Below are 15,262 nucleotides of genomic sequence, written 5' to 3'. Positions count from 1 at the left end.
ACAACAGCTGCCAAGCTCAGCAATGGGTCGTTTTTATTGTTGCTACATTAAGAAAAGAAAAGAATAGAGAGTTTGCCCAAAGCAGATTTGGTCCAATGCAAATACAAACTCTTGGAATATGATTTAGATTTTTTTTTTCCTCAAGCAATTCTCTTCTCTTGCTGCTTTGCAAATCAAATCGTTTAAGTAGACCTGTTCTAGTAATCTCCATCACACGGACAACATACAGACATTTGCATGAAGGATTTGACTAAATCAGCAATTCTGTCTTTTTATATTTAGTATTTAAAAATATATATATATATATATATATATATATATATATATATATATATATATATATATATATATATATATATATATATATATACTATTTAGAGTTACACTTGTATTTCTGAAACAAAAACATTATGAAATAAAGATACCGGTTCATTTATTAATAACGTGGAGTTTTAAAAGTAATACAAAACAAACATTTTGAAATAAAATGATTTTTGTTGTCGGCAGGTGAAGCATCATTCAACAACATATTAGGTAGCCACTTAATTCTAAAACTGCATTATTGAATTTATTTATTTTGTGGGCACATTGGTGCAGCACAAGAGACCGTAGCACAATATTGACATATTGTGAATGTTGACCAAACAGGGCCTATTTGGCTTGTTATCATCCTTAACTAACGCCATCTGAATCTTTATGTGATGTGAAATCAGTGGTGTAGTCTAATGTATTGTAGTGGGTATACTGTACTGTGTATGTATAGGCATATATATATATATATATATATATATATCATGTGAAAAAATTAGGACACCCATGCTAAAGTTGACTAAAAAAATCATCTTTTGGAAATTGATCTTAATGCCTTAATTAAAAAAATGAGGAAAAATCCAATCTTTAGGGACACCAATTTTCTTTGTGAATGAATAATGTATTATTATATATAATTCCTTAAAATACAGGGGGCATAAGTAAGTACACCCCTATGTTAAATTCCCATAGAGGCAGGCAGATGTTTATTTTTAAAGGCCAGTTATTTACAAGACATTTACAGTTATTTATCCAATATTGAACACTTTGGAGCTCCATGGATGTCAGGATGGGAAAATCTGATGTAAATTGGCCTGGTTGACGCCAGAATCCTTTCCTCTTCAGCACAGTTCTTACTGTCGCCTATTGATTCTGATGCACGTATCCCTGAATGCTGCGTAATTGCTTTGTCTTCTTCCAGCAGGAGGCCCGCCCAGTCGACCAGCGGAGAGCGCCGAACCAGGAGGAACACTCGGTGCCGATGAGCAAAATAACGGCCCCAGTAAAAGGGCCAAAGACCAGAACGTTTCTGGAATCGAAGAGACCACAACATCTCAGTCCTCTCAGGAAGTACCGACAAATGAACGGACACATCCCACAGGGGTTGTGGAGGATGAATCGGGACGAGGCAAAGGAAACTCAGAAGCTCAGGTGGGCGACAGAACAAACGCTAAGGAAGATGATAGCAACAGGACACTGACACATGAGGCGCAGGACAGTGCAAACTCATCGGCGCCGAGCCACGGGTCCAATAACTTGGACTTTGACCTTTCCAGTGACAGTGACAATGACTCCGTCACAGAAAAGCCACCCTCATCCGTGAGTGATAGCGACGCCAAGTCTTGCCAGGCAAAGAAGTCCGGGCAGGAAGGAGTCACGCAAGAGCCCGGGGACGGGGCAAGGGAAGGGGACCGTAAAGGCCGGAGTGAAGCAGAAACCAGTTTGGACGCAGCAGAACCTTCAGGAGTTCTTCTCCCAGACCCCGAGCTGGGAAATGGCTGCTCAGATAGGAGAGAGCCAGAAACGGAGTCCCAGAACAGTGAACAATCTGGGGTGACCATGGGCGAGGAGATGCTGGACCAGAGCATGGAGGACGAGGAGGAGGAGGAGGAGGAGGAAGAAGAAGCTGATATCGACCAGGACGATCACCTGATCTACCTGGAGGAAGTGCTGGAAAGGATCCACGCAGAGTACTACGCACGGTACGCAGCCTACCTGAGGAAGGAGAGCTCGGAAACACCGGACATTCGCAAGATCGCCCCGGAGCTGAAAAGCAAGACACTAGAGGGCACGACGATAGTGTTCAGTGGCCTGTACCCGACCAACTACCCCATGGAGAGAACCCGTGAGTTCTACCATGCCAAAGCACTGGGGGCCAAGATTAGCAAGAATCTGGTTCTTAGCTCCCAAGATCCCAGTCGGACAACGCATCTCATCGCAGCTAGAACTGGTAAGTAGAAATGTTTCTGTGCTTTTCAACAAGCATACAATAGTAGCATTATCGGTGTCAAATTTGACAATGAATTGATCTTTCTAAACTTTTCACTGTATAATTTCCGAACAAAACGAGTCCCTTTTTAGAGCCAGGCTGGTACTGGATTTGGAGGATTGATATTTAGAATTACCTCAAAACTACGTACTTTTTTTTTTTGGGGCGCCTGGGTAGCTCCCATGGTAGAGGGTCCCCCCCCCACCCAATGTACAGAGGCTCTGTCCTAGCCATAGCGGCCGCAGTTTTCGATTCTGACCTGCGGCCCTTTGCTGCATGTCATTCCCCCTCTCTCTTCCCTTTCATGTCTAAGCTGTCCTCTCTTTTTTTTTTTTAGTAGCCATGTGCTGGAACCTTTCGTAATTGGTGCAAGTCATGCTTTGCTAATCGGGCTAGAATTCAAGAACGCAAGACTTGTTTAAATGCCGGCTGGGCTTACTGGCATGTTGGCAGATTTGTGTGTCTGAGTCTGAGCCTTGTCAAAACGTAATAATTGAGATTGAATCCACTGTCATCGCAATTAATGTATCTCCGAAGTCAGCCATTGCATTGTGATGAGCTCTGGTTAACATACTGTCTAACCACAGGGTGTACGGGTGTACCACTATTGAGGTGAGGTCTTGGTTCAATTCCTGGCAGAAGCAGCAGCAGGAAATGTTTGTTTGTATTAGCAGTAACTGAATATAGCTCTGGTCTGGTATAAAGAGGGTGAACGGTAAACAGGGAGGCTGATATCAGCGAGATAAAATTGTAATTATACGTTTGCATTGTTTCCTTTGAATCCCTCGTGAGGAGGTAGGCATTCTGAATCCAGTGCAGGAATAGCAGACTCCGCCACGCTCATTTTATTGAGATTTAATTACAGAGTGTAAATACATTGCGTAAATATTGCAGAAAAAATGCAGTTTGATTTTACGAAAATCTTAAATGATTATAATTTTAACTCCTTTTTTTTTTAAGCAGTGGATGTGAAGACAGATGTGAACACAGTTGGCAGGTTTTGCATGTATAGCTGAGATCGTATTGTTGTCGGTTTGTGTCAGAAACCAGTTGGGGATCTCTGTGCTTCCCTACCTGTTTGCTTGTTTGGAAGTTCTCCTGCACACTGCTGGCCAAAACATTAATAATGCAGCCTTAAATAGTAACACTTTAAAATTGATTCCCACATAGGTCCTTGAGACTGCTCCTTCTCTGTAATTAGGCCCCACTTGATTGACAGAAACACAGTTCACTGCATTCTGACATTTAGAGATCCATGAGAACACTGGAGACAGTTTGTGTATGTTTTCCCCCAAATGCGTAAGGACTTTAAATAAAAAAAGCTGGGGAAAAATGTGTTTCTATGGAGGCTAGTTTTGCACTCGTAAGACCCAAGATTATGTTGAGGCTGAGAAAAATGGTTGAGTAGTTCCCAGTGAATATCGTATAGTATTTTTGCTTGAAATGCCCATCTCTGGTCAGGGGATTGATGCTCATTTGGGCTAACTCCAATCCCTTTACCCAGCAGTTGGGAACCAAGAGGCAGGATACAAATTTTTGCTTCCCGATACCGATTCTGATACCTGAACTTGCGTATCGGCCGATATTGAGTACCGATCCGATACCAGCGTGTTATATATTTTATTTTGTTTTAACAAGTGTATACTACTATCCCTGTATGGATGTGATATGATTTCTATCTTTGTTGTCGGTCTGGCTCAGGTTAAACTCTTTGTGAAACATGAACAAACAATGAATGTCACAGAGCTTTCTTTTATTATCCAGTTTGACAGTTTAGTCAGTTACAACAGAAAAAGAACATAACTAAACTACTTTAACGTAGATTTTCTTTAGGGCTTTATTACGTGGTATCGGATTGGTGCATAAACGCCAGTATTTCCCGATACCGACGCCAGCGTTTTAGGCAGTATCGGAGCCGATACCGGTATCGGAACATCTCTAATCACAGACAAGGAGAAACTTACACTGTTAATTTTTCTACCACCTGACAACTTTACTGTTAAAGGCTCTGACACACCAACCCGACGGCTGACCTTCGGCAGAAAAGGCAGTCGGACTGACTGCCTCCCCGAGTTGGTAAAGAAAGTGCCTCGGAACACACCGAAGTGACACTGACTTGAGCATACGTTCTGCGCGTGCGCGAGACGTAATACGTCTCCATAACAGCAGGCGGCGCTAATCTGTATTGACGCCCGAAAAATGACAACCGGCAGCTGATTGGACGAACGCATCACGTGGGTCTGGCTGCTCCCGGATTTTACAAACAAGCATAATGGCGGCTGGTTCGGGAATACGACCTCATATTGTACTAAAATAGTTCACCGAGACGTGTTTCTGAAAACATTTTAAGTGAGAAATAGACCGTGCAGTTGCTGAATCTGTCTTCATTTCAGATCGACAAAGGTCAGTTTAAAAGATTTTCGTCAGATTTTGAGACGCGTTAGTCACGCTCATCCCGCTCGTCATTTCTGGGTTAGCACTCCACCAATCAGATTGGCCATTGGTTCCGACTGCCCGCCTTCCGATTCAACATGTCAAATCGGCCCACATGAAGGCCGACGGCTCCTTCAACTGACGACGGCACGGAACACACCGAACAGACTCGAGTCACTGACCTCGCCAGACTGTCTGACGGCCGATTATCGGGTTGGTGTGTCAGGGCCTTAAGACTAAGCTATAGTAGATAATAAATGTATAATACTCAAAAGGCTTAAAGACAAAACTTGGTAAAGAAGTCCACTGGGGACCAACTACAATTATTAGATCTGAGGTAAGTCATTTAGTTAGTTATATGATGTTACACACATTCGGCTTAGGGGGTGCGCAAAAAGGATTGGGTGCTGCGCCTAAGCCTTATTATGGTAGGGAAAACCCTGTAATAGGTAAACGTGTGACATTAAACATGAAATCAGCCTTTGGCCATTTTCACACAGTAGTACTGTAAGCACCGAAGCTTGCGTATGCTATATTACAAGTTCTTGTTTTCGTCATCTACTGTCATTCGCATATGTCACCTGGATCATATGGCAGTGAGTGTGCGTGTGTGTACACAATAAGCCCATGTGGCCAGGTCTTTCCGGTCCTCTGGTTGGTTAGATGGTGTTGCATTAAAAAAGAATTGCTGCTTTTGTGATTTGAAAATTACGTTATACGTTGCTATATCGATTTGAATTTGAGTAATCCTTCAGCCCCAATTGCTACCAATCCTTTCCGAAAACAAGCACGGGAAGTGACACTGTCCCCTGGGAGCTAGCTCCGCTGTGAGCAGCACTTGGCAATTACTCGTCTTCTACATCCGAAGGAGAGTAAAATCATCCAAAGCTGAAACCAGGGTAATATGAGCAGCCACTCGCTTAGTCTGGAAAGGGCTGCTGAAAACGGCCATTTAAAAAAAAAAAAAAAAGCACATTTGACAAGTGTCCATCTCGTCGAATTCACAAAAAAATCATAGGTTTTCTTTACTATTATCGTTCACACAGTGTTCCTTCAATGGTTGGTTACAGATATAATTCCATTTCCTATTTTTGTGGACACATTTTAACTTTCAAAGGGCAGAATTATTAGAAATGGCAGCCAGAAACGTACTCTTTTTCTTATTTACACTTTCTTTACAAAATTGGAACCGTAAACCATCCCGCCTTTTGCAACTCCACCTTTCCCTCTTACTTCAATCTTTCTACCAATCCAAGCTTTTAAATGACCTCTCCATGTCCTGCATGATTCCCAGCTCGTAGATGGGCACACAAAAAGATATCATTCTCTAAAAGTTAGACTGATGTTAGAAAGGATGTCTAGTTTTGTTTTTAGCCACGAATGGCTCTATGGATAGTGATGCCGGCCTCTTGGTCGAACATTGTTAAAACGAATGACGTATCTCAACAACAGTTGGATAGATCTCCAATAGATTTTGTACTTTGTGTAGTTTGTCTGTTAGCACATGTTAGAATGCTAATACCTAGGGCTGGGTTAAAAGATATCGATTCATACAGGGCTCAACGCTAACTTTTTAAAGTGGTTGCCAGCTTGGGAACCAGGCATCAGCTTTTGGTTGCTGAAATTGACAATACGGTTGCCATGTTTTAAACTGCCTGTATTTGGAGCAATTCATTTCTTATGTAACTATACCACACATTTTAATAATGTAACAATGAGATAATGGCTTGCAATATAAGTTCCCATCCCTCTCAAATAGGGGTGCAACGGATCACAAAACTCACGGATCAGATACATTTTTGGATCAGTACAAAAAAGGGGGGAATTTAAATGATTATTAAAAATGCACTAACAATAACTTAATAATTCTTTCACCAGTAAACTGCTGTTAAAACAAAAAAAGACGAGAAAAGGGTATTTTACAATAACTTTGAATGCACCTGGAGGTTTACCAGTGTACCAGTAAACGCAACATGTTGTCCCGTCTGTGTTGTTTTTCAGACAACAGCAGTGACCAGTGCTAGTTTGAGTCTTTTAGCTCATAGCTTTAGCGGCAGACTGTTGTATGTCCCGCTGTTGGAATCCTCTACAGTGAAATACAGTCCCACTACACCGTTAAGCTGTTAGCATTTTAGCCGTGTTTAATCCAGTTACTACCATAGCTAATGGTAGGCTAACGTTACCTGCTGTGTGACGTGTTATTAGTGTTTACTAGCGTGACATCCAGCGATATTTCTGTTTCCTCTAACGTGGGTTTCAGAGCATCAGAGTGCAGCGCAGACATTTAAAGGCAGACTATGTAACTTTTCGCTCTTCGGTCCCCCTACAGGTTGTCTCATTTTAACTACAGCTCGCGCGACTGTAGTTCCAATGAGACAACCTGTAGGGGGACCGAAGAGGGAAAAGTTACATAGTATGCCTTTAAGTGGCACCGTAATGAGGCACCAAAATCCGCATTGCAATTCCGTCCGGTTAATACCGGTGCCATATTAGCATTGGATTTTAACATGCGCCGTTAACGTGAACAGAAAATTGCGTTGCCTGTATGTTTTCACGGCAAACGTGCATGTGTGGAAAGCGGTCGCACAAAGCTTTTAAAATTTATGGAGACAACCAAATAAAATATTGACTGTCGAGCCCTGTCATATATTGGTTCCCTGTGGTCCTCTGACAAGGACCTGCTGGATACCCCCCACACCAGGTTGCGGACTTTTGGGGACAGGGCTTTCTCTGCCAATGCTCCCACACTCTGGAACAGTCTACCACTCCACGTCCCCTCTGCCCCATCCCTGCCCATGTTCAAAAAACACCTCAAAACATTTCTTTTCACTAAGTCCTTTGACCCCTAACCCCCCTCCCCCCTATTTGTTAAGCGACCTTGGGTACCTTGAAAGGCGCTTTATAAATCCAAGTTGTTATTATTATTATTATTATTATTATTATTATTGGATGAAACTAGACGATCTTAGGGATCCTGTTGAGCCCTAAGGGATCGTCCACGATACGGTACCGTACAAAACGGCACCTCTGATTAATATTTAGATAATTTGATAACGGTTTAATTTAGCCACTTACCGATTTTTTCCTGCTAAAAGCTAAGGAGTTAGCCATCACGGGGGTGTCTTTGTAGCCTTTACAGAAGGTTTTCTATCCAGCCTGGAAGTTGTGCCTCTTTTCGGAGTTGTTCAGCAATAAATCCAAACGCTTACATCCTAGATTTATCCACTTGATGTCCATAATTTATCAATTTTCCGTCATTTTTGCCGCTAGCTCGATGCTAGCTGCCATTTTGAATATCCCATGATGCTTTGCGAGATTGTGTTGACGTCTTTCAACCAATGGGAAGGCAGGTCCGTCATAAAAGGAGTATATGGAGTGGAAAGATGGATCACTCCAGCGAATCCGAGCGAGAACAAAGGCTATAGAGTGGCAAGATAGGTTACTCCAGTCTATTACCATTCTACAGAGAAGAATGTTTTGAGATGTGGCACACATTTGGGCCTTTTTTGAAGTTTGTCCTTTTACATGAATTATAATGTTCATTATGTTTATTTTTGCACTGCATGACTCCAAATATATAGAACTGTTGTAGAACATTGCTGTGTGTGTGATTTCAATAAATATGACATTATTATTTGATTATTGGCATAAGTGAATGTCATGAGGGCAAAAGCGTCATTTTTTTTGTATATATTTTGTCAACTGTATAAGTTATAATGTTTATTTCTTTACAGTGTGACTCCTAATACATATGGGAACTGATTTAGACAGGAGATTGGCTTAGCTTTTGTTGGTGTGTGATATCAATACATATCTGTGAGATTCACGTTCCGTTTTATTTAGTTATTTGTCTTTAAGGTCATACAACCTGTTTTTTTACATTCAAGTGACCTTACTGCAGCACAAATATTCTTATAGCCCAGTTTTTCCTGAAAAAAAAAGGATGTTCATAAATTGACTGTAGACAACTGGGTTGATGTTTTACAAGCTTTTTTAGAAAATAAAACCAGACGGACAATGAACTGTAAAAATGACCTTAGGTTTCTGAGCGTTAAAACAAGATAAAGCAATGCTGATCTTTGATATCAATGTATTTTTATGTTTTGATGTATTCACAATGTACGCTGCAGCTGGGCTAGGCGAAAAGGATTGTATCAATACTGTTAGACCCGATCAATATCTTTCTGTTTCACACTGATTCCTAAGTTTCTCAAGATAATTAGATCATGACGATCTTTGTTCCAAATGGTCAAGGGGGCAGCCCTGCTTTTGTCACACGGCAAGAAGAAACCTTTTGTCTAGGCTATCTGTCTTGGAGCCAACCGCTGCTGTCGTATCGACTAGATTAGAACAAAAGAAATGTTAATTCCTGTAGCTTGAAAAGAAGTTACATCCTCATGCAAAAGTCTTTGATCTATGACCGAGAGTAACCTAAGAATTCAGAAGTACGGCCTCCTTATTTGGACGACGAAGAAAACCATTGAGATGCGCCCAACATGCCACCGTTCCATTGAAGGACCAATGGGAATGGTTTTAATCCACGTGGGGAAAAGGGACCGCCCACATGTCCAGGAGAATGTAGTAAAACAAGTCGTGAGGGACTGAATAGATGTGGATCCATTAGAACTGCCTGCTGCAGCGTAAAACTGGTTTTTGTCATGCCATTTCATTATTAAATCTTTTTGTTAAATCTTCATTGGACCGAGCCTCTCCTTTCTCAAAAACTCAACAATCCATGTCATGCAAAGAAAGGGCCCCAAAGTTAGGCGGAATTTTGGCGAACCATACACATCACAGATGTATGATTTTTAGTTACAACGTCTCGGCATCACACTTTCTGCACTAAAGAAAGCACTTGTGGAATTTCTTCTGTCTTTATGTAACTGCTTTGGGGCCAATTCTTAAGGACAAGCATTAGTTCTCTGATAATCTCTTTTCATATCCAAGCACATTTGGTATTGTAACTGAAATATCCCTAATTGAATCAAATCAAATCGGGACCTTGTGAATTGAAATCGTTTTAGGAAATCAGCGGCGATACCCAGCCCCACTAACACGCTAAACTTAGATGGTGAATATGGCAAACATTACCTGCTAACCATCAGCATGTTACCATTGGTATTGTGAGCATGCTGCCATGCTGACATTTAGCATTTACTGTAAGTCAGAGCACCGCTGTGCCTAAACACGACCTCACAGAGCCATTAGCATGGCTGTAGGCTGTAGCCTGTTTGCTGTATATGGTGTTGGGGAGCCTAACTGAATAATGTTTATTTTTCTTTTAGCTCATTTAAATTATAATGGAAAATTGAGATCAAGTTACTGTTGTGCAGACATTCACTTTGATGTCTTACTTCATTAAAAGTACTATAAAGAACATCCCTTTGATCCGTTTGGTATAAGCAGCACAATACTGTATTCGAGGAAATGTGCCTAGACAATGTGTGAATGAACAATATGTGATTGTTAGCCATTCGATACTAAAACAACCTAGGGGCAATATGCATCTAGGCTCTAAGATTTCATTTGGTGTCTTTGTGTGTGACATCAACTTATTCAAGCAGAAACGCTACCCTCTGTGGATTCAACCAAACAAAAAACGGCTTTTTGGGATTTCTAATGAAACTATTGAGTTGGCAGATGAGTGAAAAGAAAGTGACTCCAAAAGAGAAGTCTTCCTTGTTAACCTTCTAATAATATAGACCAGACAATTATTTTGTCTTTCAGGAAAGAAGGTCTGATCGTTGATCTGAGTTATTCAGCAGACCCAGAGTGTGTGTTTCTGGTGCAATATCCAAAATGCAGAATATGTGTCAAACCATTCTGATTGAAGTATTGCGGTGCTGCAGAGACGTCCCGGCCTACAAATCGAATCCTACAGACTAAAGAAAAAAAATCTTGGTTTGGTACAGATCTTGCAAAAATCACACTATAATCATTTTATTTTATTTTTTCAATTTTAATACTGTTGAATGCAAATGCGAATAATGATCATTCCCTCCAATATCGTGAATCATATCGCAATCGCAGTATCAGTCAAAAACAATTGCAATTAGATATTTCCCTCATATCGTGCAGCCCTACTTTTGGTAGGAGTTTTTGATTGTAAGGTGAAAACCTGTTCTCATCCCTGTCCCCCCCCAGGCACCGAGAAGGTTCGTCAGGCCCAAGGCTGCAAGCACCTCTTTGTTGTCAACCCCGACTGGCTGTGGAGCTGTCTGGAGCGCTGGGAGAGGGTGGAGGAGCAGCTGTACCCACTAAAGGAGGACTATTCCAAGACGCCAAGGTAAAGGACAGCTTCACTGAGATTGTGGTGGCACCTGGATCGTGGCTGCAGCTGCTGCCGTGATCCTGCTCGACGCCCACTGCTACTATTATTTGAAGTCATAGTTCTATTATCTTTACTGTTACTATAATTGCCACTGTTCATCATGTCCCCACTGCTATAATTATTATGAGTCATTGTAGTTGGGTATTTCTCTCTCTCTCTCTCTCTCTCTCTCTCTCTCTCTCTCTCTCTCTCTCAATTCAATGGGACTTTATTGGCATTTAAGTTTCAATAACAATGTTGCCAAAGCATCAACATACAATGTTTCCAAATATTTGGACAGAAACACAATAAACAGTCATATGAACATTAACACAATATTATCTTAACTATATAAATCAACTTACATAGCATACATAGTTGGGTATCTCTCTCTCTCTCTCTCTCTCAATTTAAATTTTCCATTTCATTTAGCTTTATTGGGTGGTGGGTATTGGCAATACCCACCACCCAACCGGTTGCAGCAGATGGCCGCCCATCTGCCTGTTAAAAGGAAGATTTTCTTTTCCTTTTTTTCAGATTTCCGTGGAAAAAATGTCTAGCTCTGGAGTTTGGTCTAGACCTACTCTATCTGTAAAGTGTCCTGACATAACGTCTGTTATGATTTAACACTACGAAATATAAATCAATTGAATTTATTGAGCCAAGACCATGCAGATGTGAACTGATAACTTAGAAACGAATACAGATATTGTGAACATATTAACCGCAATACATACAAATCTGAAGATATTTCCAAATCTGAGATCTGTTCTTGTCTTTCTGCAGGAGTAGCAGTCCAGCAGCATTACCTGACATTCAGGGTTCCCTGCAGAAGCATATTTTCCACCCAGCTCCCATCCAGCCCAGACCTCAACCTGCAGCCCCGGAGGTTCGGACCTACGACCCCGTCACAGGGAAGCTGATCCGCAGGGGCCCTCAGGCGCCTCGGCCCCCATCCTACCTCCAGGCGTCGGGGTCGATGATGCACTCTGATCACAGAGAGCAGTCTTGTCTCAGGTAGGAACAGATTTGGAGCAGTGCAATATAATGATGAAATATTGATATACAACTTCTTCTTGTGCAGCTGGCAAACGGCAGGAATTTCCTACATGCAAATTAGGAGTGGGCGATATGGCACCAAATAATATCACGATATTTAAGGGTATGCAGTGTCTGCGATAATGATATCCTTGATGATATGACAAAATACTTGCTGTCGGTTATCGGCCTCCTTCATTACTAATAATTGGTATCGTATCAGCCCTGAAAAGAAATCTTATCTGTCAATGCTCACTTGACATTGACAGAAATGGTAGGCATCCTCATAGACTGCAGCTAGAAAAATCTTGGGGGTAGTGCAGGACTATAGCATGTAAAAGAAAAGTCATGTACAAAAAGAAACAACTGAGAGTTATGCTATTTGTGATTCTCTGAGGAGTATTGACTTCATAATGGTTTATAACGGATCATAAAGTGCTCATATTATGGATTTTTTCCCTTTCCTTTATTGTGTCATATATCTTTTTTTGTGCATGTAATAGGTTAACAAAGTCCCCCCCCAAAGGGACTTACCATCTCCAACAGAAAACACTGTTCACAAACTGCTCCAAACGGCTCTATTGTAGTCCAGCCTTTACTTCAGAGACAAACGTGGTCACTTTGTAACACACGTTATAATGCTCGCCTAGCTGCTAGCGTGGCACGCCCTCATACTCTGCTTCTGACTGGCTAGTAGTCCTTACCTAGCTACTGCGCATGTGCGACTCCCAACAAACATGGAACAGAAGTGCGATGCCTCACTCTGTAGCTAAAACAGAGAGCTCAACACACAGGGTGGAAAGAGGAGCTGCAGCAATGTGCAGTACAACAAAAATATGGTGTTTTTCTTTCTTTTTTTTTTATAAATTAAACCATCAAAAACCTATTCTGATACAACCTCTAAATACAATTATGAACCTGAAAATGAGCATAATATGCTGTTTAAATGTATTGATTTGTCCTCTGGGCCTGATTTCCACTCCTCCCTCCTCTGTGAACTTAAACAGCTGTTGGTGTAGTGCTACACTACTTTATGAATTACTCTCAGTGGAGACATGCAACGTCTTTAGCTATCATCTGAGGCACAATAAACCCTCCCCCCCAACTACCCTTTTTATTGTATGGATATTTTATAGCATTGGGTGGCACGGAGTGTTTATCGTAGCTCCAAAACCAGCCTTCAAACTTGTGTTGTATTTTTTATTTGCATCTGCACTCCGGGTCGTAAATAAGAGCACAGTAAAATCCACCCTGCTTTATACTGTAGTACTCAGGGAAAAACTCGTAGTGTGTCTCAATTTGGATACTGACATGTAGTGCACTGTGTACACTATGTACTCACATTTTGTAGTGCGTACATTTTGACAGGTTAGTGCCAAAAATGACTCTTCTTCTTCTGTTTAACAGTAAATTGCTAATTGTCGACGGCTTGTTTTCTCACTAACTGATGGCAGTATAGCAGTACTTATTGAAGAAAAAAAAAAAAAACCACTTGTATAAATTACATTTGTATAGTTTGTAGCGACATATCGCGAAAGACACTCTGAGATTTCTTTGTGTTAGATGAAAGAAAACTGCAACTTTAAAATGTAACTGTTTTCAATTCAGTGTTTCAATTGGTTTAATAAAGGAATTTTGGAAATGTTTTCAAAAAAAGTTCAACACGCAATCTGTTGTATTTCAGCAGACTACTGAAAGCAGAAGTAATGCAGAACTGAGTACACTTTAATATCGGTTTATTTATCGCAAGTGATATTGTTATCGCAATATTCAACGTCCTCACATATCGCATATTTCCCTCGTATCGTGCAGCGCTACATGGGAAAGTTAACATGATTACATGTGCATAATCACATGTGCATAATCACATGTGCATAATCACATGTAATTTCCCTTACAGGCGCCACAGAGACGCTGTGACTCAAGCTGGACAGTCACACAGTCACGGTGGCTTCAAATGTTTTGAAGTGAATATTCAACATATCTATGATGATTCTTTGTAATTAATAGTTACGAGCATAACATTGGCCCACATAATTCATGGATTAGAGGCACTGGCGTTCTCAGGGAGTTGCATAAACTTGGATTTAATCATCAAAGAAGTTGTGTTCAGTTAAGCACCGCCAAGAGGAAGTATGGAACCCTCCTCTTCCCACTTGCATAAGGTTTACATCTAATGAGCCCTCGTTATAGAGATACAGCCCTCACTCTTCCCGTTGTTTGTTTCCAGCCTTAACCTTCGCTCGTTCACCCTGTGCTACACATCCGCAAATTGTCAGAAATGCGGTGATTATGTCGTTTTTGCAAATTCCCGTGAAGACTATTGTAACACAAGTATGCATTTAAAAGTAGAACACACAAACAAGGTAGAAGTAAGGATCTCTTACCTCTTCATAAAACAATGTGAATACGTATTCATTTTCAGAGATACAATCACATTTATTGATTGACTCAGTTAGTGACGGATTTGTCAGTTTATTCAGTTTTATTTATTAATCGATGGGTTAGATTAAGTAGCACAGAATGGACCCCCCCTTACAATTTCAGCTACATTTTGATATGATTTAAATATTTGCAGATGCTAATGCTATTGATAGTGTAGATAGAGACAGTAGATATCACCACCCAGCTCACATAAAACACAATCTGATATCTTAATTCTGTCTATTTAGCCAGCTAGCTAGCTAGTCCATGTGTTTAGCTCCACTGGGGCAGTTTACCTTCATAGGGCCCTATTTTAACGATCTAAGCACGATTAGGGAAACGGACAACTGTGTGGGTCTTAAACTAGCAAAGATACTTATGTCGGGCTTTGCGCTGATAGGGCCTTCAGAGTTTTATAGGGGTGGGGTGAAAAATCGAAAATCGTATGTATCGTGATTTTTTTGCGAACTGATTCTTTTCCCTAGAATCCATTTTTTTCTCAGCGGTACCGTATAAACAGAATTGTTTTTTTTTTTTTTTTACATTTTGTTTGACCAATTATTATCCTAAATATTTTCTGTTTATACAGGACCGCTACATCATATCCATTTCCAGCAAAACAAAGCGAAAGCTGAAAATGCTGAAAATCCATGTTATGTACTACTTTACAAATTAAATAAATGTCTGACTGACTGACTTGTGATGTGCATTCTTCTTAGAAAACGATTAGTTTTTATAGAAATGTCTCATGATCTATT

At 40.8% G+C, this 15,262-nt stretch overlaps 2 protein-coding genes across 3 annotated transcripts in view; one reads left to right on the top strand and one right to left on the bottom strand.

Moving 5' to 3' along the window:
• ctdp1 (CTD (carboxy-terminal domain, RNA polymerase II, polypeptide A) phosphatase, subunit 1) overlaps positions 1-15,262 on the top strand; it is a 99,201-nt gene that overhangs the window by 11,263 nt on the left and 72,676 nt on the right. The window contains exons 9-11 of one of the 2 annotated variants that reach the window (XM_078267407.1): positions 1,232-2,260; positions 10,877-11,018; positions 11,829-12,059. In XM_078267407.1, coding sequence (XP_078123533.1) covers positions 1,232-2,260; positions 10,877-11,018; positions 11,829-12,059 — 1,402 coding nt within the window. The remainder of the gene's footprint in view (positions 1-1,231; positions 2,261-10,876; positions 11,019-11,828; positions 12,060-15,262) is intronic. The other variant, XM_078267408.1, reaches the window with a different exon arrangement.
• The window catches only part of adck5 (aarF domain containing kinase 5), a 57,410-nt gene that overhangs the window by 29,557 nt on the left and 12,591 nt on the right, over positions 1-15,262 (bottom strand). The window lies entirely within an intron of this gene.

The sequence above is a fragment of the Sander vitreus genome, chromosome 14 (assembly GCF_031162955.1).
Source record: "Sander vitreus isolate 19-12246 chromosome 14, sanVit1, whole genome shotgun sequence".
Lineage (NCBI taxonomy): Eukaryota > Metazoa > Chordata > Actinopteri > Perciformes > Percidae > Sander > Sander vitreus.
This window is presented reverse-complemented; position numbering and strand designations above follow the sequence as displayed.